General features: G+C 40.1%; 2 protein-coding genes across 2 annotated transcripts in view; one reads left to right on the top strand and one right to left on the bottom strand.

The window, feature by feature from the left end:
- Positions 1-19,363, bottom strand: part of LOC5568128 (probable glutamine-dependent NAD(+) synthetase) — a 380,498-nt gene that overhangs the window by 297,464 nt on the left and 63,671 nt on the right. The window lies entirely within an intron of this gene.
- Positions 1-19,363, top strand: part of LOC5565478 — a 157,858-nt gene that overhangs the window by 91,456 nt on the left and 47,039 nt on the right. Inside the window, exons 5-6 of the mRNA XM_021837247.1 lie at positions 7,535-7,687; positions 7,748-8,048. Coding sequence (XP_021692939.1) covers positions 7,535-7,687; positions 7,748-8,048 — 454 coding nt within the window. The remainder of the gene's footprint in view (positions 1-7,534; positions 7,688-7,747; positions 8,049-19,363) is intronic.

Here is a 19,363-nt window from a genome sequence, read left to right as displayed (position 1 = left end):
CCAGAAATTCCTTACTTCCAAAAATTCCTTCGGAGATCCACCAGAAATTGCTGCAAAGTTCTTTAATAACTTCCTCCGAAGCTCCTTCGGGTTTCCTTTATGAAATTACTCTACAATTTTGTTTAGATATCCACCAGAAATTCCTAAATAGTTCCTCCGGGATATCCTTGATAGCTCTTTTGTTTATGATTCCTCCAGCAATTCCTCCAGTAACTTCTTCGTTGTTCCTCCAGAAAATTCTTCCGGGATTTCTCCAGGAACTCCTCTGAATATTTCTTCGGACTTTCTCCGGAAATCCTCCACAGTTTTTTATGAAGTCCCTTTAGTAATTCCCTTTAGAAGTTCATCCAAAGCTCCGGAAATTTCTAAGCAGTTCTTCCAGAAAAGTCTTCGGAGCTCCACCGAGAATATCTTCGGAGCTCTGCTGGAAATTCTTTCGAAGCTCCGACGCGAATTCTATCGAGATTCATCCGTGTACCCCATCATAGTTCCTTCAAAAAAATTCAGGTTTAATCAATTCTGCTGTTCAATTCAATTGTTTGTTTTTTTTTTTTTTTTTTTTAAGGCACTCCGTGCTCGTGGCCAATACTGTGCCGGAATCAGGTGATCTGTAGCTTCTTTACCGATACGATCTATTTTCAACTTATCTATATTTACATCTTCTTTCACTCTCTCCTACTCTTCCTCTCACACCGAGCAGGTAGGAGAGAGCTCTGTTGTTAGTGAGGCTAGCTGTCTGCGAAGAGGGTCAGTTTGTCTCAGTCACCATCTGATACTGACGGAGGATGGATGTGCTCTCCAAAGCACGGTCCTCCGTGTGGCGTCTTCTGGTGGCTGGACGGGTTTTTTGTGGAGGGGCTGGGAATCGAACCCATGACCTTCCGCTTATGAAGCGAAAGCGTAACCTCAAGGCTACAGACCCCCCTAGTTTGTTTTTGTTGATCATATTCGAAATGGATCGAAAAAAAAAAAATACAACAACCGGTGCATGCGCGTGCGTTTTGGTCTATTTTTACTGGTCTATTTAATTTTGACAGGTCCATTTTTGGTATAAATTTGGAACAAAAAATGGACCACCGGTGAAGTTGCCCTTACACATACAAAAGTGGAGGTGACATATATGCGCATATTTTATGTGGTGAAAAATAGCATGCAATTGGAGAGTATAGATTGTATTGCGCACTAATCAGTACTCTTATGGGACCTAATTCTAGATTACTTTTTCAAATCGACGTAAGTGACTTTCACACGGTTTTGAGGAAATTGATTAAGAAGAATCATAACCTGTCTTCTGAAACTTCATTAAAATGATTCCCCTTTTTATCATTTTTTCGCCGTGCACATCGCATAAATATTGCATGCAATCAGCTCACGTTAAAATACTAGGTAGTTTCTATTGTTTCTCACAAAAATTGTATGATAAAATGATAAGCCGTTTCATTCAGCTACTTACGACGTTTTTGTACCAGTTGACGGATTCCATGTCAAATCGGTCAGTCACAGAACGCGACCATCTTCGATTTGGATTAAATTTTGCACATGTTCTTGGTATGGTAGGATAAGTGTTTTCCATAGAAAAATTGATCATTTTGACTCAAGTGTAACTTTTGAAAATGGCCTATAAATTTTTGCATGCAACTTATTTGAAAAATTCTAACTCCGAAACTGTTGATTTTAGAGAAAAATGTTCTATGAAGAAGTTGTAATGAACTATGAGAAAAAAATATACACTGAAAAAATAATTTATTTATTTTCATAGAAAAATCAAAAATAAAACTTGAATTTTAAATTACACAAAAACCCCATTTTTAATATTTTTTAAATTTTCACCATAGAATCTTGATACAGTGAGATTCCGTTTTTGGTATGCTCCATTTTTGGCATGCTCCATATTTAGCACTCCCCGATTTTGGCAACAAAATGGATCCGTTTTTGGCAACATTTTCCAATACCAATAAAATTTGTAAATTTTTGTGAATACTATCGTGTACTTTAGTCGTTTGCATAGCATGTCAAATCCACACGGGTTAAATTCCAGAGCTCCATTTTCGTCGATATTCCCCCAAATCTCACCAACTAATAAGGACTCGCGTAGGCGCTTATTTACTTCAGGATGGTCATTGGTCAAGCAATCGCAACGTTTCATGAGGCCAATATTCTCCACCAGTATCTCAACTAGAGACCAATCTCTTTTCTTAGGCATTCATATTGAGCTACCAGCCCACTTGAGTCAGCCAGTACACTACACTAAATACACCTTTCTTCAGATTTGGAACAGCTTGTTTAAACAAAGCACAAGAACCGACATAAGAGCAACAAAAAATGTATGACTCATACAGAGTTACAATCATAATTCTCGTCTTCCCTTTTTGGCTCACCGAGGGTTTCTTGAGGGATCCTGAGAATGTATAGTGGGTTATGGGGGATTATGTCCAAAATCTGGCAATATTGCAACGGAATCCCAAGATGTTAATTCCTAGCGAAATGCTTAACAAGATCCTGAAAATTCTAGGTGAGATCCTAAGGATTCCTGGCAAGATGCATCAGCGCCCTTGCGTTTTTCTGTAGATTTCTTATGAGAACCTGAAGATTCCTTTCATAACAGGTTTCATAACAGGATCCTACAAATTTCCGTCGATTCCATAAGATAGGTGTAAAAGATATATCAAGCTCATGTGTATATTTAAAGAAAAATTTACAAATTACAAGTCGCATTTATGTATCATCTCATGCTTATGTTTGCCCTTTTGAATGATTTTAAATGTTTATTAAATAAGAAACAAACTCATGCCGTTTTGCAATGCTGGGTATTGTTTCGTTAATACGTAATAAATTTATTTTTTTTCGTATTCTTACATAGTTTTAAGAAATTGTCCAGTTCTTGAATAAAGGTCACTTATGCGATTATAGATTTTACATGGCCCACTTACACAAAAAGTGTACATAAAGCTTCTAGAAAATCATTGAAGACGGTGAGGCGTAAAAAGTATGTAGAACGTTTGCCAGAATTAACATTACGGGGCTTCATAACATAGTATAACCCTACGGAAAAATACCTCGAAGTAAACCTTTCCGAAGACTCAATGCCTAATGATTCCATAATGATGATGTATTAACAATCTAATGATGTTTTCAAAACCTGTAGTTGAAAAATAAAATTTGAAATATGGGTTCCGATTTTGGCACGGTTCCGTTTTTGGCAACTGAAAATTTCGACCTTGTTGCCAAAAACGGAATCCCACTGTAGTTAAAAGATGTTTGGGACAAAGTTTCATGATGGAGAAATTTTTAATAAAAAAGTTTTTCTATGAACAACTTTTGGTCGTATTTCAAAATTTTGATTTTTTTTTTGTCAAAATAAATACGTTTTGATGATACAGTAAGCATTTTTAAATGATTCTAAGCCGTAATGATTGTACGAAAAATGTCTCTAGAAGTAGCCATTTTAGAATTATATCGAGTTTAATGCAAAATATATTGTATAAATATTAAAATAGGCCATTTTCTTTAGTTATTCGCGTTTCTCCATTAATAATAATACGTTTTCGAGAGTAAAGACCATATTTATTTCCACTTACTTATTTAACTTGATGGAGAATCACGAATTTTAAAATTTAAATAATATTTTTTGTATTAAAGTCGGTATAATTCGAAAATGGCTACTTATTAGGGTGCGGCTTATTTTTCAAAAGTTCTCGAGACCAAAAATTCGTGTGCTCTACTGAATTCAAATCACATAAAAAGAGAAACCTCAAAATCTGAGCCAAAAATATTAACATTTAGAGGTGGCGCAGGCGTCTTGAAGGTGAATTTACAAGTTGTAAAAAATGACCTTCAGTGAAGTAAACATAACTTTGTTATTTTCCAACCAATTTCAATACTTTTAGCATCATTATCCTCAAAATTAAATTTATGAAAACTTTGTAGAACATCAAATTTGTCTAATATCAAAACTAGTCTTAGTTAAAACTACTTTTATACATTTTTTTTCTCATTTTACTAAAAATTTTAATTTTGTTTGACCATAACTTCTTGAATACTTAATCGATTCCGAATCTTTTTACATGTTTTTGAAGCAAATTTAGTTGTTTTTAAACTGTTCATACAACACATTTTTCTAAAAAATGGTTTTGACTAAGTTTTTCACCAAAAAGTATCCAAAAACATGATTTTTTAATGAAAAAATCAAATTTATTTTGAATATTTAAGTTTTTTCGCCGGAAATTGCATTTTTTCTAGAAAATTTAAATTTATAAAGCATCTTGCCTTTACTACGAGTTGAATAGTGCATATATTTTAACATATGCAATCATATTTTTGTTTTAAAATTGTTGCAAAGTCCTTCTCAAAGGTTTAACATATGAGAAAAGGAGGTTTAACAAATGAGAGATAATATATAACTGGCAAAAATTTGAAAAAACTGGCATTTTTCGTTAAAAAATCATGTTTTTGCGAGGTTTTTGCTGAATAACTTGGTCAAGACATTTTTTTAGTGAAATGTGTTGTATGAAAGGTTTGAAAACAATTGAAATAGCTTCAAAAACATGTAAAAAGATTGGGAATCGGTTGAGTAATCATGAAGTTATGGTCAAACAAAGTTGATTTTTTTAGTAAAATGAGGAAAAATTTGGAATAAATTACTTTTAACTAAAACATGTTTTGATTTTAGACAAATTTGATGTTCTACAAAGTTTTTGTAAATTTAATTTTGAAGGTATTGATGCTAAAAGTTTTAAAATCGCTTGCAAACTAACAAAGTTATGTTTACTTCAATGAAGGTTATTTTTTATAACTTGAAAATTCACCTTCAAGACGCTTGCGCCACCCCTAAATGTTAATATTTTTGGCTCAGATTTTGAGGTTTCTCCTTTAATATGTTTTGAATTCAGTAGAGCACACGAATTTTTGGTTTTGAGAACTTTTGAAAAATAAGCCGCACCCTACTACAGTGAAACCTCCATGAGTCGATATTGAAGGGACCATCGACTCATGGAAATATCGAGTCATGGAACAGCAATTCTTTGGAAAGCTGCTTCTAGGGACCATCATAGTAACCATGAAATTATGTTTTTAGTATGGTTCCATGAGTCGATATCGAGTCATGGAACATCGACTCATGGAGGTATCACTGTACTTATAGAGTAATGATTCATATAATCATCATGGCTTAGAATCATTTCAAGATGCTTACTGTATCATCAGAACGAATTTATTTTGACAAGAAGTCAAAATTTTGAAAATCGACCAAAAGTTGTTCTTAGAAAAACTTTTTTATTAAAAATTTCTCCATCATGAAACTTTGTCCCATACATCTGTTTACTATCAAGATTCTCTGGTGAAAATTTAAAAAATATTAAAAATGGGGTTTTTGTGAAATTCAAAATCCAAGTTTTATTTTTGATTTTTCTATGAAAATAAATAAAATATTTTTTCAGTGTATATTTTTTTCTTATAGTCCAAATGGTTCACTACAACTTCTTCATAAATCATTTTTCTCTAAAATCAACAATTTTTCAAATAAGTTGCATGCAAAAATTTATAGGCCATTTTCAAAAGTTACACTTGAGTCAAAATGATCAATTTTTCTATGGAAAACACTTATTCTACCATACCAAAAACATGTGCAAAATTTAATCCAAATCGAAGACTATCGAGCACGATTTTTTTTTCGACTCATTCTGGATGGAATTCGTCAGTTTAAAATCGACTCAATGAGTGTTTTGTTTTTTTTTGTGTGTTTTGCAATTTGTGTGAATAAAAGATTTTGTTCATAAGTTATGCGACTTCTGGTTGTCTGGGATCTGTCTACAGTCACCATGGAAAATTTCACCTAAGACTTTTTCATACATGTTTTAAAGTGCACTAAGCAATTCATTCTCCAGCTTTACAATATCTCAAACATCTTCATTAAATGTTAGCCAGAAAGTTCGCCAAAAACAGGAAATTTGACAGATATTGATTTTTTTTTTTCGAGTTTATAAATTTGACAGTAAGATACCTGAGTTCTCTACCGACTGAAATCAAAGGTTTAAAAAGCAGCAGAGAATGGTATCACCAATTGGCATAACCATTGTCTTCATGATGCTATTTATCAATTACAATAAGGTGACCCGATTTCTAATTGAATGTATGTTGTTTCTGTCAAATTATTACTGTTCATTACATTAAAATATACACTTTTTATGTTGCTATCAGATCGCTACCAGCCCTGCGATTATCAAAATTACCCTAACACCGAAAGTCGACTTTCGATTATATGACTACTATGGTTCCATTAAAAAAATTAAAAAATATGCAATCTTATTGCTACATTCGATAACTAAGATGCCAGGACTTGTTTGTGAAAATACAAAAAAAAAATATTACAGACATAATCAGACTTTCTTCCAAAAACCGGTCAAAGTTACCGCCGCTTTACGGCACTCATTTGAACCAGATGTTTGCATTTGATGAGCTGCCACTGAACCGGTCCTTCCGGCGTTGCTAGCCGTATCAAGAACAGCGCAGCAGCATAATCATAATTAGTAATGATAAGCCCTGGGTGGAGCAGAAAAATTTGTTCAATTTTCCGGTTTTATATATTTTTTTGTGCAGCAGATGATAAGTGGTTATTTCGCGTTTCTGACGGCGAGGATTCAGATTTTTTTTTCTGCTGTGCATTCGTTGTCGTTTGTGTGTAAGCGATCCTTTGTTTTAACTTCCCATTGGGGTATAATTATACGGGCGCGAGATTCATTATGTATGCGCGCGAGAGATGAGAATGATGAGAACGCGAAAAAGCGAAACCCATCCATCAGGCAAGGACTTCAGTATGTGATAAGAAGCTCCGCTTCGGTCATTTCATTATAGGGGGGACATTTTTCGAGTTTTTGAAAAATTATGCACCTTTCGATTTTTTTCGGGGGATTCGATTTCATTGTGCTCTGCTGGAACAGATGCTTTCAATGGTGCGCACAGATGCTGATAACGGAAAGTGAACTTTCGGTCATCGAATGGTAATTGAGGTTCTTTGTTCTGTGAAACGACATGTGTTATGTGAGGTTCAATGTACAAAATGTTACTTACGCGAAGATTTTTTTCAATTTACATATCATATAAGTTTTAATTCCACAAACGCCAGTTTGGGTTCTCTTTTTCATAATGATTACTTGGACTGGGGAAATCTAAATGAATCATTTATTCCATCTTTGATCTCTTTAGGTTTCTTATATTAATTTGAGAGACCTCTCAAGACGATCTTGAACAAACGTTCAGCTTTGTCATTATAAGTTAAAAAAATGTGCTTCTTCTCGTCGAGATGTTTGACAAGAAGTTCGCGAGCTTTAAGAGTTTAACGCAAAACGCGGCAGGCTCCTTTCTTTGCGATTTGGGAGGACACCTTTATTCCTATAATGGAGTTTATAATGTCCTGCCTAAATCCCCCAAATTCGGAACAACTGACCATTTCAGCCTTGATACGACCCCGTTTATAATTGTCTTATATAGAGACCTGAATATATCTTTATTAACTCGATATCCTTGATCCCTATCTCAGGTTCTCGATCATCAACCTCACGAAGCCGGACAGTCTGTACAAGGAGGGCATGCGACCGCTGATGTACTCCACGATGGACGCCGAGTTCAATCACGTCGGTTGGCAGCGATGCGGCGAGAATATCGCCTACTTCCGAAACGACAGCGAAAATGGGTAAGATTTGTTCAACTCCTACTCATGAAGACGACGATCGTAACCGTGACCCTTCTACAGGTACAACCACAGCAACTACCACCACCGGCCGGTGGACGACGACGACGATGAGTTCGTGGGGAATGCCTCGTTTACGCTGTCGTTCAACATCGAGTTCCGGTACGACGACGATACGGTGTACTTTGCGCACAGCTACCCGTACACGTACTCGGACCTGCAAGACTATCTGATGAGCATCCAGCGGAACCCGGTCAAGTCGAAGTTCTGTAAGCTGCGGTTGCTGTGCCGCTCGCTGGCGGGGAACAACGTGTACTACCTGACGGTGACTGCGCCCTCGACGCACGAGGATGACAATCAGAAGGTAAGCTCTATCACAGTACTCAGTGCAAAGGGTTCTATTCAGGCTTGGGAACTGTGATCACAATTTGCCACAGTTCATTGATTCTGTCAGTCAACCAAAACACAAAGCAGCAGCAGCATCAATATCATCAGGTGTTGCGCTGCCAACGGTTCACACACTGCTTGACTGTTTTTGTCTATCCACTATGACCGTTTTCGGGCAGCCATCTCGAGGTGAATGATTGAAATAAATGTTCAATCGCTAATATTTCGCTTGTTTTTTCAACTAATTGAAATCTATTAGCGCTAACAGCAAGAGCACAATCATTCCGTTGCGATACACATAAACAAGTTCGATTTCATGCTGCCTTTATCGAGCAAAAATGCAAAACCCCGAAAACCTGAAAAATCGTGTCACCACTGTGCTCGAGTCATTTCGCATTCGGGTTTTGAAAAAACGTTGCGAAGAAAAAGATTACAGTTTTAAAGAGCCGTGACATTTTTTGTTTTGAACGGTCATGGTTTGCTTTGGATTTTGATGGTCGTGTAGAAAAATGTGAATGTCGAGGTGGTAAATGTTTGCTACAGTACATTTCCCATCCCTGGTTCTATTTAATAAGTCGAGCCGCTCAATACGATTTCGCTGTACCATCAATGTTGACTTCAACAGATCAGCCTGGATAGCAGTACAGTGTCGGTTATAGTTGTTTCAACTGGCTATGAATAACACTACGATGCATCTATTTTGAATACAGCGGGGATTCGCTGTTTGGAACACGACTGCCTTCCATCTGTTTCATGCTATTTTACTTCGGAGCTCGGATTGATAGACGACTTGTTCACAGCGTCAGGAATTCAAAACTGCTTTTTATTTGATCAGTGTTGCCAAACCATTTTTCAAAACAAAGTCATTACATTTTTATGTTAAACATGTAACATCTCCCTTTTCATCAATTGAAGAATTGAGCTTATCAATACATTTCAAAATCTTTAAAACGTTAGGGAACAAGAATACGTCTTTTGGGTCGCTCCGATGTCACTTCCGGTGCTGAGGATGGTCTAGATGGTGTTCCTTGATTACTGGAATCAATCGTGGGATTTGCATCCAGCTGTGGTACAGGTTTCCGGCTATTATCAGACCTTGCTGTGACCTCGTTTCCAGATAGTAGTGAATGATGATAAGCTGCTTGCGGTACACGTTTGATCATCACGTTATCACGCCGTAATTGCTGACCACGAACGTCAACGATTGTGGATCGATCAGTTGCAGTAGCCTTTACTTCTCCAGGTAACCACGTATTGTCAGTAGGTTTTTTCTTAACAAATACTGGCTGTCCTATTTCCAACGGTGGAAGACTCTTCGCTGTGCGATCATAGTAGTACTTTGCAGTTTGACGATTCTTCTTAATACGCTCCTTTACTCCCGCTTGAATATGTGATGTGTATTTTGCTTCAGCCATAGGAACGTTGAATCTTATACGACGACAGAACATCCTTTGTGCCGGAGAACTTCCACAGTTATTCGGAACGTTACGCCACTGTTGTAATGCTTTCCAAAAATCCGAATTAGTTTCTCCTGTTTTCTTTAGCAACTGTTTAATTATTTTCACCGCTGCTTCTGCTTTGCCGTTGGCTTGTTGGTGGTGAGGAGCAGACATCGTATGAAGGAATTCCCACTCCGTAGCCAACTTCCTGAATTCAGCGCTGTTGAACTGCGGACCACCATCAGTTGTTACATACATCGGAGTGCCGTACCGGGCAAAGTTTTGGCGGCACTTATTGACCACATTCGAAGCGGTTGCATTTCTTTGGAGCTCATCGACTTCGATGAAGTCAGAAAAATGATCAACCGTTATCAAATACACGTGTTTGCTGCCTTTCAGTTGGAGCTCTCACAAATCGAGAGAGATCTTTTGGTACGGGTAACATGGAATTTGATGTGTTTGCATAGGTTCTCTTTGTTGATTTGGGGCAAATTTCAGACAAGAATAACAACTCTGAATGCGTTGGCGTATTTGGTCATTGATTCCTGGCCAAAAAACAGTGTCACGAGCGAGTTTCATTGTTGCTTCGAGACCAGAGTGAGAAGTGTGCAAACGTTCCAAAATGTTTGATCGAAGACTAACCGGTACCAATATACGATTATTCCTGTAGACCAATCCGTTCTGGGTGTAGAATTCGTTTTTGTACTTCCAGTAAATCCTCATTCTCTCTGGCAACTCTCCAATCGTTAAAGGCCACCCGTCCACAATGAATCGAATGATTGTTTGGATATCCGGATCTTCAGACGATGCTCGGCGAAGTTGATCCAGACGAAAGTCGGAAATAGGTATATACTCCGCTGAGTTGATCGCTTCATAGTCCGCCAGCGTGAAGTCCATGTCCATTGTGTAGACGTCATAAATACTTCTGTCAGTAAGGTCACTTTCAGTAAGTGCTGCCCTTGATAACATGTCGGCGATAACGACTTCCTTTGCAGGCTTAAATAGTAGCTTAACCTTGTACCTTTGCAATCCTAATAGTATTCGTTGAAGTCTCATCGGTGCTTCAATCAATGGCTTCTTGAAGATCCGCAACAAAGGTTGATGATCAGTCTGAACCGTAACGTCCTTCCCGATAATATACATCTCGAATTTCCGGCAGGCATACAGTATGGCTAATGTTTCCTTTTCAATTTGTGCATACCTTCTTTCCGTTGGTGTCAACGTTTTCGAAGCGTAACACACAGGCTGACCTTCTTGCAGGAGTACTGCTCCCAATCCTACACTGCTACTGTCACACTGAATAGTGACCTCCTTATCGACATCGAAATATTTCAGCACAGGAGCTCGTAAAACCATCGTCTTCAATTTAACGAACGCGGCATCGTGTTCTTCTTCCCATCTCCATGCTTCTTGCTCCCAGTTAGTCTTCTTAGAGGTTCAGCTATCGTCGACAATTTAGGCAGATAATTGGAGAGGTAGGTGATCATTCCCAAAAATCGGAGAAGCCCTGCAGCATCCTGCGGTGGTTGCATATCGATGATGGAACGAACTTTTTCAGGGTCTGGTTTTACTCCCGCCGAGGTGAGAATGTGTCCAAAAAATTTCACTTGCGGTTGGAAAAGACGTATCTTGTCCTTGTTGAGTTTGACGTTTTTTTCACTCATTCTCTTGAGAAACGCATCGAGGTTATTATTGTGATCTATCATGGCCTCTTCTGAACTGCTCCCACATCCGAAAATTATCCGTCATCTGCTAGGACTCGAACTCCTTTCAATCCGTGTGTTGTTTCATGTAGCTTCCGTTGAAAGATTTCTGGAGCGGGTGAAATCCCAAACGGCATCCTCAACCAACGATACCGACCGTAGGGAGTCCAGAAAGTCGTAAGCCGCGAACTTTCCTCATCCAGCTGCACCTGCCAAAATCCAGATTTTGCGTCAACCGTAGTGAAAATTTTAGCTTTTGATAGTTCAGGTAGAAGTTCATTGACAGTTGGAATTGGATAATGAGGACGTTTAAGAGCAGTATTTAAAACAACAGGATCGATGCAGACTCTAATTTTGTTATTTCGTTTTACAAGGACAAGATTACTCACCCATTCCGTTGGTTCGTTCACTTTCGAAATTATTTGCAGCTTCTCCATTTCATCTAACTGAATTTTCAGTTCCTCGCGCAAGGTAACTGGGATCCTGCGTGCTGGTTGTACCACCGGCTTTACTGAATGATCAACTTCCAAGTGAACATCTCCAGCTAATTTACCAATTCCTTGGAACACGCCTGGATATCTGGCAACGATATTCTTCGCAGTAACTTCATGTTCAGCCGACACCGACAAGCACAGTTTCAATAGATTTAACTTTAGACACGAGTACATCGACAATATCGGTATCTGTCGAAAATCAACAACAGTGAAAACGGATTTATACTGCTTATCGTTGTGTCGCAAATCCAATGTAGCTCTGCCCAACGCTCTAGTTGATGAGCCACCAAATCCCTTCAAGACTGGTTGCTGTTTATCAAGTTCTACCGATTTTCCATCCAAAATCTCTAACAACGAAGGGAGGCCGATCACGTTGCACGATGCACCGGTATCCAGTATGCATTTCACTTTTTTGGATTTGTTCTCTGTTCCGAAGCTCAAGTCTGCCTTCAACAAACCGCCATGTTCTTGATCGATACTATACAGGTACTCGACAGTATCCACAATTTCCTCCTTAAGCTCTGTTTCCGCACAACTTTCTTCAGATTCCGAGTCGCTGATCTTATGCACCATTTTACTGGAACGTGTTTTGTTCTTCCTGTGCAATTCCCTATCTTCTTGCTTCTTCCTGCACATAGCTTCGAAGTGGTTGCGCTGATGACAATAGAAGCAAGTGCTTCCCCTTGCTGGACACTCTTGCAGATTGCGATGGTATCCTTTACCACAGTAGGCACACTGCTTTATTTTGTTTCGTTTTGAGTACACTTTATTCACAGAATGTCGTTCTTCTTCTAGCCACTTGTTCTTTTCCAATTCCATCTTCGTGGCTTCTTCTGACATACATTGATTGATGACATCCACCGCTGTAAGTTCCACTTTATCGATGAACGCTTTCTTCATACGGGTATCACGAAGGCCGGCTACAATCACGTCTCGCAACATTTCTTCTTCAAGATCGCCCCAGTTGCAATCCTTCACAAGCGCTCTGGCTCTGTTTATAAACTGTACCGCGGATTCTTCTTCATTCACTCCATCTGCCGGTTGTTGTTTACACTGTAGAAACTCGTAACGCGCTAGCTTAACGTTTCGCTTCGGCATCATGTAGTTCCGCAATGAAGCCAAGCAGGCCACCACGGTATCTTTTTCCGCTGCTTGTAACGGCCAATTATTGAAAATTTTCCGAGATTCAACTCCTAAAGCTGCTTTAAACGTTGCTATTTTCACTCGCTCCTCGCGGTTTTCTAAACCCGAAGCGACGAGATAGATTTCAAAACCCTCAATGAAATCATCAACATTTTGACGCACATTGCCTGTCATAACTAGCGGCTCGGGAAACGGGATGTTATTGTTGAATATTTTTGCGGCGGCTGCTGACATGGCGGCTGCAACGATAGGCGATGTAGAGCTGTCGTCTTGACCTCTGCTTTTGCTGTTGTGCCCGCCGGCGGCTCCTTCCATTCCATCGTCCGTATGCTCAGTCGCCATCTTTTTTTCCCGATAATTCGCACTGATTCCGAATTTCACAAAACTATCACGGAGCAATTATCTTCCTTCGATCGCTATGGTTGTTTCAACAAACGGTAATCACAAATACTTGCTACAACCATTTTCCCGTATACTCAGCCACTTCTGACACCATGTTTCATGCTATTTTACTTCGGAGCTCGGATTGATAGACGACTTGTTCACAGCGTCAGGAATTCAAAACTGCTTTTTATTTGATCAGTGTTGCCAAACCATTTTTCAAAACAAAGTCATTACATTTTTATGTAAAACATGTAACACCATCTAGCGAATCCGATCCGTTAGTTAGAACGACTGACAGCTGGTGAAAACGCTCCACACTAACGCATCTGGTTGGTTGGTAAATGGCTGGGCATGGCGTACCATTGGTACCTCGCGTACCTGAAGGAATAAAATAGACCCCTCTGTGCGGTCCTTAGCCTCTTGCCCAGCAACTCCTATCCCTACCTCCTCGCGGTACTGGCCGGGGTACGAGTAACCTTAGGAAAGATCGGGTAACCAACCCCCGGTGGGAACTTTGGTCGTATGCTGACAGGGAAGGGGGGGTTTGCTTTTGCTTTTGCTTTTGCTTCTGCAAACCTTGAGTGTCTGCACTCCATGTTAGGAGCGGCTCACAACAGCGTCTGTTCCCCATGTCAGGGGCGGCTGATCATCGTCCGAGTGCCAGAGAAGGACTTTAAGCTAAACTGCGCACTATGGCCCTCCGAACATTTAGGGGGAATGGTCCTCCGGAAATCTAGGGGGTTGGTGTCAGGCCCTGCAAGCTAACCGTAAAAACACATCAGCACAGGAACGTCAACGAGAGAATACGGACCGGAACAATCGGCAAAGACCACAGCGACGGAAATGGACTAGCGATTGGAAACTCGGTACGTGGAACTGCAAATCTCTCAACTTCATCGGAAGCACACGCATACTCTCCGATGTACTGAAGATCCGCGGTTTCGACATCGTAGCGCTGCAGGAGGTGTGCTGGACAGGTTCGATGGTGCGAACTTTTAGAGGTAATCATACCATCTACCAGAGCTGCGGCAACACACGTGAGCTGGGAACAGCTTTTATAGTGATGGGTGATATGCAAAGGCGTGTGATCGGGTGGTGGCCGATCAACGAAAGAATGTGCAAGTTGAGGCTCAAAGGCCGGTTCTTCAACTTCAGCATCATAAACGTGCATAGCCCTCACTCCGGAAGCACTGATGATGACAAGGACGCATTTTACGCGCAGCTCGAACGCGAGTACGACCGCTGCCCAAGCCACGACGTCAAGATCATCATAGGAGATTTGAACGCTCAGGTTGGCCAGGAGGAGGAGTTTAGACCGACGATTGGAAGGTTCAGCGCCCACCGGCTGACGAACGAGAACGGCCTACGACTGATAGATTTTGCCGCCTCCAAGAACATGGCCATTCGCAGCACCTACTTCCAGCACAGCCTCCCGTATCGATACACCTGGAGATCACCACTGCAGACGGAATCACAAATCGACCACGTTTTGATCGATGGACGGCACTTCTCCGATATTACCGACGTCAGAACCTATCGTGGCGCTAACATTGACTCCGACCACTACCTGGTGATGGTGAAACTGCGCCAAAAACTATCCGTCATTAACAATGTATGGTATCGACGCCCGCCTCGGTATAACCTAGCGCGACTGGCCCAACCGAACGTCGCTGCCGCATACGCGCAGCATCTCGAGGTAGCGTTGCCGGAAGAGGGCGAGCTTGACGAAGCCCCTCTTGCGCAGCCGAGAGCATCGTCGGGTACGTGGAAAGGAGGACATGTAACGATTGGTTCGACGAAGAATGCAGGCAGGTTTTGGAGGAGAAGGATGCAGCGCGGGCTGCAATGCTGCAGCAAGGAACGCGACAAAACGTGGAGCGATATAAAAGAAAACGGAAGCAGCAAACCCGCCTATTCCGGGACAAAAAGCGCCGCCTGGAAGAAGCGGAATGTGAAGAAATGGAACAGCTGCATCGTTCTCAAGAAACGCGAAAGTTCTACGAGAAGCTAAACGCATCCCGAAAAGGCTTCGTGCCGCGAGCCGAAATGTGCCGGAGGAGTGGAAGCAAGGGGTCATGCTCCATCTACAAGAAGGGCGACAAACTGGAATGTGAAAACTATCGTGCGATCACTATCCTGAATGCCGCATACAAAGTGCTATCCCAGATTATCTTCCGTCGTCTATCACCAATAACAAATGAGTTTGTGGGAAGTTATCAAGCTGGTTTCATCAACGGCCGCTCGACAACGGACCAAATCTTCACTGTACGGCAAATCCTCCAGAAATGCCGTGAATACCAAGTCCCAACGCATCACCTGTTCATCGATTTCAAAGCGGCTTATGATAGCATCGACCGCGAAGAGCTATGGAAAATCATGGACGAGTACAGCTTTCCCGGGAAGCTCACAAGACTAATAAGAGCAACGATGGACGGTGTGCAGAATAGCGTGAAGATTTCGGGCGAAAATTCCAGTTCGTTCGAATCCCGCCGGGGACTTCGACAGGGTGATGGACTTTCGTGCCTGCTGTTCAACATCGCGCTAGAAGGTGTCATGCGGAGAGCCGGGTTCAATAACCGAGGTACGATTTTCACAAGATCCAGCCAATTTGTTTGCTTCGCGGATGATATGGATATTGTCGGCAGAACATTTGGAACGGTGGCAGACCTCTACACCCGCCTGAAACGTGAAGCAACAAAAGTCGGCCTGGTGGTGAATGCGTCAAAAACAAAGTACATGCTGATGAGCGGAACCGAGCGCGACAGAGCCCGCCTGGGAAGCAGTGTTACGATAGACGGGGATACTTTTGAGGTGGTTGATGAGTTCGTCTACCTCGGATCCTTGTTAACGGCTGATAACAACGTTAGTCGTGAAATACGGAGACGCATCATCAGTGGAAGTCGCGCCTACTATGGGCTCCAGAAGAAGCTGCGGTCGAGAAAGATTCACCCCCGCACCAAATGTACCATGTACAAAACGCTTATAAGACCGGTGGTCCTCTATGGACATGAAGCATGGACCATGCTGGAAGAGGGCCTACAAGCACTTGGAGTGTTCGAACGAAGGGTGCTTAGGACGATCTTTGGCGGAGTGCAGGAGAACGGTGTGTGGCGGCGGAGAATGAACCACGAGCTCGCTAGGCTCTACGGCGAACCCAGTATCCAGAAGGTTGCGAAAGCCGGAAGGGTGCGCTGGGCAGGGCATGTTGCAAGACTACCGGACAACAATCCTGCAAAGATGGTGTTCGCGTCGAATCCGGTTGGCACAAGAAGGCGGGGAGCACAGCGAGCGAGGTGGCTTGATCAGGTGCAACAAGATCTGGAGAACGTGGGCCAAAATCGAGGTTGGAGAGATACAGCCATGGACCGAGTAAATTGGCGTAACATCGTTAACGAGGTTTTATCAAATTAATTGATGTAACACCAACTAAATAAAATAACTAACGCATCTGGAGGGCAAATCGTCACGAAACGCACATATGCATACGCATTTGTTCTAAATATGGAGACTGCAATATGGCGGTACTCAGACGTCAAAGTCAGTTTGACATTTTCTGTTGACATTTGAGTGCTTTTTAGTAGGAATACTTTCCAACCATCGAGTCATTCCATGTAGCGGACCCCCAACGAGCGAATCCCCACTGCACAATGGACCGAATCGACAATTTAGCCGGACAAAAGTGTTTTCTCTGTTCTCGTCGATTTTAGAAGTTCGATGTCTTTAGAGAAGTTATTCGTAATTGCGTTTTGCATCTGTTGAGAAAAAAATTGAATAGGGTGGCCCTTATTTAAGTTAAAATTTTGACTCAAACTATTTTGTTTGATGAAATTTGTGGCTGGGCACTTCTTCAAACTTTTGGAAAATGTTATTTTGAACAACTTTGTCGAAGACACTTTTGATCTAACTCTTCATTTGAGCTGAGTAAATTGTTATTTTGATCTAACTTTTTTATTTTCAGTTTTACGTAAATGTGGTCTTCAGAAGAGTTGCAGAGGAAGCAAAGATACATATTTTTGCTGACCATCGCAAGTTTGTAATTCTTGTGATTTTGAAGTTATAAGCAAATTTAAGTGAAAAACTATGAAATCTTTAGATGGCCATGACTCATGGAGTTGGTTCGATAAAATTTTTCTTTTAGTGGCATTAAAAAGGCCATACAATAGGCAACTCTTGCTGCAAAAACTATGAGAACGTAATTTTTGTAAATTGAGAAAATTGAATTCAAAAAATACACTGAAAAAATCCAAAATTCGCCTGTAACTCAAAAAATTTTTGAAGTTAACGGAGTGCTGCCTTATCAAAAATGTAGATTTTAGCCAGACCTACAACTTTTTCATAATGAACCTTGTGGAGAAATACAAAGTTGTCATTTTCGCATTCGTATATCGTGTGCCAGGTTCGATCCCAAGTAACATTTTTAGTTTTTTCATTTACTACAAGGTAACTGGTGGTAATAACAACCATATCGTTAAAACTCATTTTAAAACTTATTAGCCTTAATAACCTTAATAAACTTTGTTAAGCCCGAAAAGGCCCGCACTACAGTAGGTTGTTAAGACTATACCTTAAAACTGTTTCTAAACTTCTTAGTTTTGTATCGTATGAATACATCTAGCCTTGTAACATACTATAAAACTACTACTAGCTACTTGTAAAACATATTGTTCAGTTAAGATATTGGACCTTGATGAATTAGCGCCTCTTTTTCCCATACAAGATAGCTCAATTATTTTCTTACAAAAACGTATTCAAAATGCTCTTGTGAACCAGTACGTGTAAACGCTTTAAATACATGAATAACAATACTTAACAAGTGTGACTAATAAAAAACATCAACATTTTGTTGGCAAGAACAAAATTAGCATTGAGTGTTGCAAGTCACCCCGCACAATGACATTTAAAAAATGTCAAATGTTTTGAGTACTTGTGATATGACAAAATAATTCGATTCAATTTTCGGTCATCCCATTCTGTAGGCGGCCCAGCCATTAAAAGTTCTACAAAGAATTTAGATTTTTAAACGACGTTTAGATCATGGTTTTGGTTGATTGAAGTTGAAAAGTGTTGCAAGTCACCCCGTTTGACGGTGTCTAATATTTTACTTCATTCCATTTTCAGAATGATTTCATGATCAGCTCAATCATAAATTGAAATTTTCCACGCGGATTGATAATCCGAAACGGCGACAATAAAAATGGATAAATTGGTGATTATTTCGAACAATATAGTCATTCATAAACTGAAATAATCCTAAATCAGAACATTTGTTCTGCACTAAGACAAATAGGTTTTTCGGGAGCCTTGACTTAAACTTAATGCACTCAGGAAAGCTAGTGCTGTCAAAAATGTAAATAAATCGGAAAATTCAATTTTGTGATGTAATTCAATTTATTAAATTCATGCCGTTATATATCTAATCGTTTTCATTAGAATGAATTGCTATAATAAAGCCTGTCGTGCACTAATGCAGAAAACGGCAAGTGATAAGTGCCTGAAAAATGAAAGCTTTTTTCGTGTAGCTCAGCTGTTGTGTGCAGCATAGTTGTCCCACTAGAACGGGAAGTTCAGGCAAGCATGGGAAAAATATTCTTTATACGGTAGCCTGATAATTTTACGAGACGAATATTTGTCATTTCTATGTTTGCGTTCTGATTAACTCATAATTCACTACATGATTATAATTATCAAAATAATGATATTGATAACCACACGCAGACTGCATCCCAATAACATGCATCAGACAGTTGAGATTTAAGAAGGCTTTAGGATGACTTAGTGCAGTCTTGGAAGTTTTACCTATGCCTTTATAAGTCAAGCTAGATGAGGTTTTAAGTATAGGTTTTAATAGACACTACACAGCTCCTTCAAAAATACAATTCATTATCAACAAATGTGGCCAGTAAATAAGTTTTAACGGGAGCTCTTATAGATAAGGACTGTTCATTTAAGAAAGTGGACACGTGTTTTTTACAGTAAACTGTTTATTTTCGAACAAATTCATGAGTTTACCTAAAATACATGGAAATCAACGTAATTTCGATCAAATTCACATAAATTTGAATATTTATTGAGCATTGCTGGGAATGCTCTTATTTTTCTTATAAAATTCTGTACAACTTTTTTCGGAAC

This window comes from Aedes aegypti, chromosome 1 (genome assembly GCF_002204515.2).
Source record: "Aedes aegypti strain LVP_AGWG chromosome 1, AaegL5.0 Primary Assembly, whole genome shotgun sequence".
NCBI classification, from domain to species: domain Eukaryota; kingdom Metazoa; phylum Arthropoda; class Insecta; order Diptera; family Culicidae; genus Aedes; species Aedes aegypti.
The sequence above is the reverse complement of the archived record's forward strand: the minus strand, read 5'-3'. Positions and strand labels throughout refer to the sequence as shown.